This window comes from Epargyreus clarus, unplaced genomic scaffold (assembly GCF_041222505.1).
Source record: "Epargyreus clarus isolate Ecla_fem2 unplaced genomic scaffold, WU_Ecla_fem_2.2 ptg000016l, whole genome shotgun sequence".
Lineage (NCBI taxonomy): Eukaryota > Metazoa > Arthropoda > Insecta > Lepidoptera > Hesperiidae > Epargyreus > Epargyreus clarus.
Window position 1 is genome coordinate 4,219,547 of NW_027332224.1, and position 8,241 is coordinate 4,227,787.

General features: G+C 34.2%; 1 protein-coding gene across 1 annotated transcript; it reads left to right on the forward strand.

Annotated features, from left to right (window-relative positions):
* The first annotated feature begins 2,409 nt into the window (after nt 1-2,409).
* On the forward strand, nt 2,410-7,563 carry LOC140748637 (uncharacterized). The gene is made up of 6 exons (XM_073081481.1): nt 2,410-2,785; nt 3,470-3,762; nt 4,173-4,615; nt 5,411-5,530; nt 5,957-6,055; nt 6,751-7,563. The coding sequence occupies exons 1-6, from the start codon at nt 2,775-2,777 to the stop codon at nt 6,883-6,885; spliced, it is 1,101 nt and encodes a 366-aa protein (XP_072937582.1). The 5' UTR covers nt 2,410-2,774; the 3' UTR covers nt 6,886-7,563.
* The last annotated feature ends 678 nt before the right edge of the window (nt 7,564-8,241 follow it).

The following is an 8,241-nucleotide window of genomic DNA, read 5'->3' on the forward strand; positions in this document are numbered from 1 at the left end:
CGTTTATTTGAACCTATTTTTTCGGTGTGCGGAAACTGCGGAACGCTTGACGATAGCGGTTTTAATAAATAATTGGCCAAATGCGGGTCGTACTAGCATACGGAGGGTTCCGTACCACCAAAGTTTTGCATCGACTTCCTGCTACTCGTCCAGAGATGGGGCTGCTGAATCACGCTATCGAAGTTTTCTAAACATCTTGCATATATACAAGCTCTGAACTGAGACTGTCTGGAGCACGGCCGCTCCCCGGTATGATCACATAGCCCGGCGGGAGATCTCCCTTTGCCAACGTTTCATTTGTTTTTTGATGTGAAACATCTATAGCCGCACGTAAAACCGATTTCTGGCGTGGCGACGCATGCCGATGGTATATGTATACAGTCTATATGCAGTAGTGTGTACGGTGTGGCGACGCGTCGCCATGCGCAAACTATTACCGAAGTCACTGATTAAACGAATTAAGTAGTCACGATTTGAAATAAATTCGTAATTTTTTGTATTTAATGAAAATAAATGTTTATTCAATAAATAGTCATCGTTATCTGGAAAAAATGGTAATATTTTATTTTATCATTATGACATATTTAGTTCCTATCACAATATGTTCTTTTCTGCATATTACTTTTACAAAATAATGTCGATGTTTCACATCTGCCAGGCGTCCCGTGACGGCTCACATTTTTATTTTTTGTATTTGCTATCGTAGCACTAGCAGCCATAAAAGTAAATGCATTGTCTAAAATTTTACTGTCTACTTATTACGCTTCAATATATAAAGCCAAAAAATGCTGTAAAATATCAATATATTTTTAATTTTTAGTACCTACCGATTAGTTGTTATAGCGGCCACCATTATACATACTCTGTAAATTTCAAGTGTATATCTATTACGGTTCCAGAGATAGAGGTCTATGATAGACGGACAAATAAACAGACCGTTGAGACTTAGTAATAGGGTTCCGTTTTTATCCTTTGGGTACGGAACCCTAAAAATCGTCTTTGTTATGCTTAGGTACATAATCTTAGATCTACTATTCATAAATGTATACTCATATAAACTCCTTGATTTCAACCTTCCTTAAACTACGTTAAACCTCTGGCTTTAAAAAAAGTGCTTTTGCGGTTTTTTTTATAATATGGGAGCAGCAGACGAGCAGTCCACCTGATGGTAAGTGGCTACTGCCGCCCATGAACATGGTAATCAACCCCAGATAGGATTAGATATACCTGAGGTGGGCCACAGATGCGCCGCTATCACTGAGGACTTAGCTAGACCGCCTCGGAAAAGTTTGTCTCCCTTACCACACCCTCCAAAGCAGAACACAGCAGCGCTTAAGTGGCTGTAGTAACGAGCCATTTAAAGTTTAGTGTGACTAAGTTCAGGTTTAAGATAATATAAAGGTTGAGCCGTTATTTAATTTTATCATAACCATCACTGAAATTATTGTCATGTCGATTTTGAAATAGATATAATGCGAAAATCATTTTATCAACTATTTTTAGTATTTTCAACAATTTTTGGTGTTATGACTAATTTCATTTGATATAGAATGATGATTCATTTCTCTTGTAAGGAGTTACGTAAAATATGATAATATTAATAAACTCATGGAACTTGAATTCACCGTTACATAACTTTTGACTCATAAAAACCCAAGACGTGATCGAAACCAAGCTCTCTCCGTATTCTGGATAAATTCGAAAATTATTCTTAATAGTACCATTACTTATACAACCGGATTCGATCAAGATTGCCTGTGTGGTGTACCCAAAGAGTATAGTAACATATACAGGTTGTATAGTCCGCGCCAAACTTCAAGTCCGCTCTGAAGTTAATGCGGTGTCAGTGAGAGAGCCAATTCGGTCGGAGAAAACTACAAGCATATATTCCGTAGCAAAATAAGGGCATACTAACGCAGGTATATACCCGTGGGCGAGAGCGGGCAGCGGGGACCCGCGCCGTCTTCGTCCCGCTAATATCTACAATTTGCTATTGCGACGCGACTCGTTTCTATATTCCGAGCAGACTAGCAGTTTGGCGCGAACTCTACCTTTAGACGTGAAAACGTATAGTATAAGGATAATTGACCTAATACCTATTCCTATACTATGCCCACATTATCAGGCATAGTATCCCACGAAAGATAGAATATATAAAACGTCTAATATGTAACAAAGTACATACGTTAAAATAATGTAATAATAGTTACTGTAAGAAAATTATTGTTATTTTTAATACGTAATTATTTTAAATAAGCTACCAAAAAAATAAATAATGTACCATAAAATTATTAAAATAATAATTTAATTGAAATAGTTTTCATTTTCATTTACTTTTCGAAATGTTTTGTTGTATAACCGGAATAATTTTGACTTTTTAACTTACAACAAATGCCAATGTCACTTGTCAGTTTATCATTGTCACTTGTCAGTCATTCTCCATACAATTTCAGGATGAAAACAAAATTTAAATAAAAGAGCACACAATTCCCAAGTTAACATTACATTACTTAACTTCAAAAATTAACCAGATGTAATGTTGAATTATGATTACGAGTGCTACATTTAAAACTACATTTGTGAGTCTAATAGTGCAAACATGAGCTGTTATACTTTGCCGAAGAAACCACGTGTTTTTATGAATTAAAAAACAATACTCCTTTCGTTTTTTTAACTGTGTTGCAACAATTGTTAATTCTATCGTTAATAATTACGTAGCAATCTCTTTAAGGATAAAATTATTGTTCTTCAAGTAACCTCAAAATTGGTTAAAAATGGTCTTAAGGTAAGGTTAAAACAACATTTCTTCTATTGTTTTTCTTATATTAATTAAGTTAGCAAAAGAGCATTGAGTCCAGGTAATGGTAAGTGGCAATAGCCTCCCATGGACATCTGTAACCTACTCCATATATAACAGGTTCTACTTCTACCTGAAGCCAATCAAGGATGCAATGCTACTCCTGAGGACTAAAATGATCGCCTCATAGTTATGTAAATCAGCTGGTATTCCACACCCTTCCATGAATGACAATGATGAAAAGGCAAAACTTCTTCACTATAATATAGCACTAGTGCTACCCCAGTCGCACCATATTGATTCTACTAACTTTCAGAAAATATTGACATAAAATGAACACATTTTCAAGTACCTTTTCTACTTTGATTTTAAAATGATTACTACTTTTATGATTATAATAATAGCTGATTGTCTGCTAATTTATTATACAGGGTGAATTTTGGAAATGGGCCAAATCTGAACTCGTTTGATTCCCAGCTAGGTGAAAATGTATTTTAAAAAAAGAATGACACAATTTTAGTTTTTACCAAAGTCGGCCTCATACATCCTTTCAGCATTTTTTACTAATCCTTATAGTTTGAGATTTGGCCCTGAAGGCCCATTTGAAAAAATCATCCTGTATATTTCTTTTGTTCTATTCAAAATAATTCATAGTTCAAAAATATTTTGCAGAATGGAGAACCCAGAAACAGAGATCAAAACAGCAAAGAAACGCAAGCGAGAATCAAAACCTCTCATGGAATCAAACAATTTGAAACTAGAAACTGATTTGTCACCAAAGAAATTAAAGAACAAAAAAGTGAAATCAGCGCCACCTGTGTTTCGAAAACAGGAAACAACACCAGAAGATAAAGATACAAAAGGAACAGATAAAGAAAAAGATATAAGCAATAGATATCCGGTTCTTAAAAATGATGAGTTGATTCATAAGTTTCTTAGTGTTCCAATGACTAATAATCAAAAAGGTAATTTTGTATTATTTATTTTTATAATATAGAAAAAGCTAATGATGCAATCCATTTGATGGTATACTCCGCGTAAAACTGATAGTCCGATCTAAATATAGAAGTTAATTGTATCAGGCGTTACTTTGCGGAAATCCATGCTATTAAGTTAAGATTAAAACTACTTCGCAACAATCCGCTACAAATATGTATGATGGTATATATTTTAAACCATGCAGTATGCTAAATATAGAAATTAATCACGTCACCATAGCATATTGTATTGTATGTTGTATTGTACACCTGCTCGCAACAACTTCAGAGCGGACTTGCAGCGTTGCAGGACTTGGAGCGGAATATATAATATTTTTATATAACATTTAACAACTGTGAAAATTATTTGAAGTAAAATTCAGAAGTATTTTTTGCAGGCAGAATCCGTCAACTACTAAAGGATAGTTTAAAAGGTACATCAGACTTCCTCCTACCAGATGTTATTCACAACAGAATACAGGCTATCCTCAACTCTACTGATACTCTCACCGAAACAGACTTGAGAAAAGTCAGAATACTCTACAATATGTTAAAAACTGCCTTGAAATCAGAAAAAAATAACGATCTTAAAAAGAAAAATAGAAAACCAAATAAAAATAAAGATAAAACCGATAAAAAAGAAGTCCCACAGATTAAAAATACAGAAAATACTGAGGTACAAAAGCTAGATACAACAGCAGAACAGGGCGATGTGAAGAAGTCTGCTAATGTAGTTAAAAAGCAAAGTAAAGTAAAAAAAGTTGTGGTTCCCAAAGTTAAAGGCCCTAAACGATATGTGGTGTTCCTAGGGAACTTACCACCAGATATTGATAAGGAAAAGGTGAGTTAATAGTGTTTTTAGCGGTAAATTGACATGCCTTTGAGAATTTTATGTAACTACTAAAACACACTAAAATGTTCCTTGAGATACAATTCAATATTTAAAAACTAGTAAATTTAAAGTAAAAGTTAAAAAATCCTTATTTAAAAAATGTATGATACCTTGTAATATGTAACTACTAAAACATAATAAAATGTACCTTGAGATACAATTCAATATCGTAAAAACTTGTCTAATGTATTTTTAATACACAAATTGTTGGCACTCAAAGTCTAGAATAACATATATTAAGTTAGCTTAAGATGTTGTAATGTAATACATGACTGTCTGTGTCGAAAATACAATAAAATAAATAAATAAAAATAATTTTTTTTGATGTAATTATGACTTCATTTTAGAAGGTGTGTGCCAAAATTTTTTTTATAAAATTAAAGTAGCATATAAGCTTGCAGATGCTAAGTGTTAAATGCCCACGGACATAGTAATATGTTATCAACTCCATATGGAATAGGGTTCCTACCTGAAGCTGATCACAAATCTGTTGTCACCCTTTAGGACCGTAACCTTATTGGATGGGTGACCGTTAGTGGCCACTGTTGCTAAGTAAGTCTCTTTCTTACAATGCACTTCAAGACTGAACACACCAGTGCTTAACACAATATTATAAAACAGATAATCGTGTAATCATAATCAACCCATTACTGTCCTGGGCACTATTGGGCACCATAATCGCTAATGGAATCACAAAATACTCTTTAAGGACAAATTGTTCAATAATATTTAATATTTTGACAGATTCTCCAGCATTTCTCTGAGTTCAATGAGTGTATTGTGGACATCCGGATACCCAAGCGGCCAGAAGACAAGAAGAGCAGCATAGCATATGTGGAACTGAAGAATGAACCTAGTTATGAGGTATTATGCAATGATCAAATCTTTTTACACTTAACCCAGCTACAATTCTGTCATTGGTGCTATGGACCGCAAAAGGCATAAACATGCAGACCCTTTGTATCTGGTAGAACCCTTTGTGGTTCCACCTCAAACGCAATTATAATATTGTGTTTGAGGTTTCTAAGTTGACCTATTTCTGCCTTATAACACTGTCTAACACTTGTGTTCCAGTTTGAAGGATGTGGTAAGCAAGACATACTTATCTGACGGTTACGGATCTTATGTTTGGTCATGTCTCAGGTCTCTTTTGTACAAATAAGATCTATATTAAATGTAGATTTATTTATACGATATTAGTATTTATAGATAGTAGTCCTCCCTTTGTTCAAATAAGGTCTATATTGTATATAGGTTAATTCCTTAAATTAATGTTTTGTTTGTTCGCAGTTGGCCCTCTCAAAGCATCATTCAATGCTTGGTAGTAAAAGAATAAATGTGTTATATACAACCCAGAAGAATGGAAAGGTCAGCAAAACTGAGGCTAAGGTCAGTACATTTTTATTAAACTTTGGAAACTTTTACTTGGAACTCAGAGCCAAGACGCAGTCTACCTGGTCATGGCATTCGCTGAGTTTGGCCCTATTCACGTTTGTAACAGCACATAGCATGTTATAATAAACTCATTTATTGTGTAATAAACAAAAAAGAAGTTTAGATGTGTATTGTATTTTTTTACTCTTAAATTTATATAAGGATTATTTTCGAAATTGATTGTCTTATTTATTATTAACTTTTATAACCGTGCATATTGTTTATTTATTTTGTCTATTTGCAATTGTACTGTGTGTTGCAATATTCCTGAATAAAATATTTTCTTCCTTTCTTTCTAAACTTTGCAACTATTTTTACCTTTTAAATTGAAACTGTCAATTTGGGTAGTTCATGCATTGACCTATGTCTCTTTTTAATAATCAATCTATCCATATACTTTGTCTACCATACATCCAAATTTGACTATAAAGAAATTGTCAAATAACGATCTTTGGTAAGCAAAACATTGGATAGTTTGATTAATAATAATGGGCGTTAGTTATTTAAGTACATATTAAGTGCTATACTAAATTCAAGAAGTAATATTGAAAGAAAATATATGTCAAAATATTTGGTTACTTAGAAATGTAGTTTGTGAGTATCTTCGTTTTGTCGAGAACTTCATTTCATTTTAATTATTTTATTTACAGAGCAAGTCAGCGAAACTCATAGCGTTACAGAAGGCCGGTAAGCTGATAGGAAGTATACCCGCGAACAGGAAACGGAGTCACCGCCGCATGAAGATGAAGAGGGCTCAGGCGAAACTGGCCGCTGAGAACGCATAGGCTGACCAGAGTCAGGCGTTGCAAAGCTGACCCGAGTCAGGTGTTGAAGAACTAACCCGAGTCATTATATTGCAGGGCTCGCCTAAGTCAGTTTTTTGCAGAGATGACAAAGATCAGCTTTATATAGGGGTGTCGATCAGCATATGCGGGACACACCTATGTCAGTTATTTGCAGAGCTGACTTCGGTTATCTTTTATATGTGAGTGGCCTGTGTAACTTTTTGCAGGCCTGACCAAAGTCAATAATTATTTGCGTTAACAGCGTTTGAGTTAGAATTTATAGGGCTGGCCTGAGTGAATTTTGTTGAGTTGACTTCAACCAGTATTTTGCAAACTGACCAAGTCTCTTTAGTATTTTTAATTTTTATAATTAACCAAAAACAAAGTTAATAATTCTCAATCATCTCACCATCTCTGTCAATATAACATCAGGGCTGGCTCCAATGAGTTTTCTGTTACTTTTATTAACTGAAAAAGGTGTTTTATTAGTGTTAATAAATTTTGACCATGTCTCCTCACCTCATGGCATATCCTGTGCTATCGAATGTCAATTATAGAATCTAAAAAGGTTTAATTAGTGAGAACAATCTTATGATAAAAATTATACTTGTAACTATAATAATATAACAATGTATTTGTTATAAATTGTTTGTTTATAATATAGTCTATGACAATGGAGTTGACTATTATTATTAGCACCCAATATTGGAGTAGCATGCAACCCCAGATAGAATTAGATTCCTTCCTAAGGCTGGCAACAGATGCCCCGCTACCCCCGAGGACTGCTGGAACGCCTCGCAAAAGTAGGCCTCGCTTACCACACCCCTTAAACCAGAACACAACAGCGCATAACACTGCTGTTATAAGGCAGAAATAGGTGTGGCGGTGATGCCGCCGGAACCGAACCACAAAGGGATTTATTACCAAATCCAAATGAGGATTGTGTCAATCACTTACAATTCTATTATACCTAGACAGGAGTGAGTGTGTGTACCGCCAAATAGTTACAACCAAAATTGATGAATCAATAAAACAAAAAAGGGGTGCTCCGAAAATTATTTATTTATTCGTATATATAATTTATATATCCACTTTATAATTAAAATCAACCGATTCACACAAACTGTTCTCGCACACGACTCGACCAAAATATGTTCATTCTAACTGGCAGTATTGAGGTCCAAAAACATATTTCGGCGAAGCATTCGTTATACAAAATATTAAAAAATTACACAATAATTTACTAAAAACCTGTCTATTCGTAATCCGTGTGTAGTAAACATTAAAAAATATAAGCTGTAGGTAATTAAAACAATAATACTTTAAAAAACTAAAGCTGCATGTTTCAACATAGTG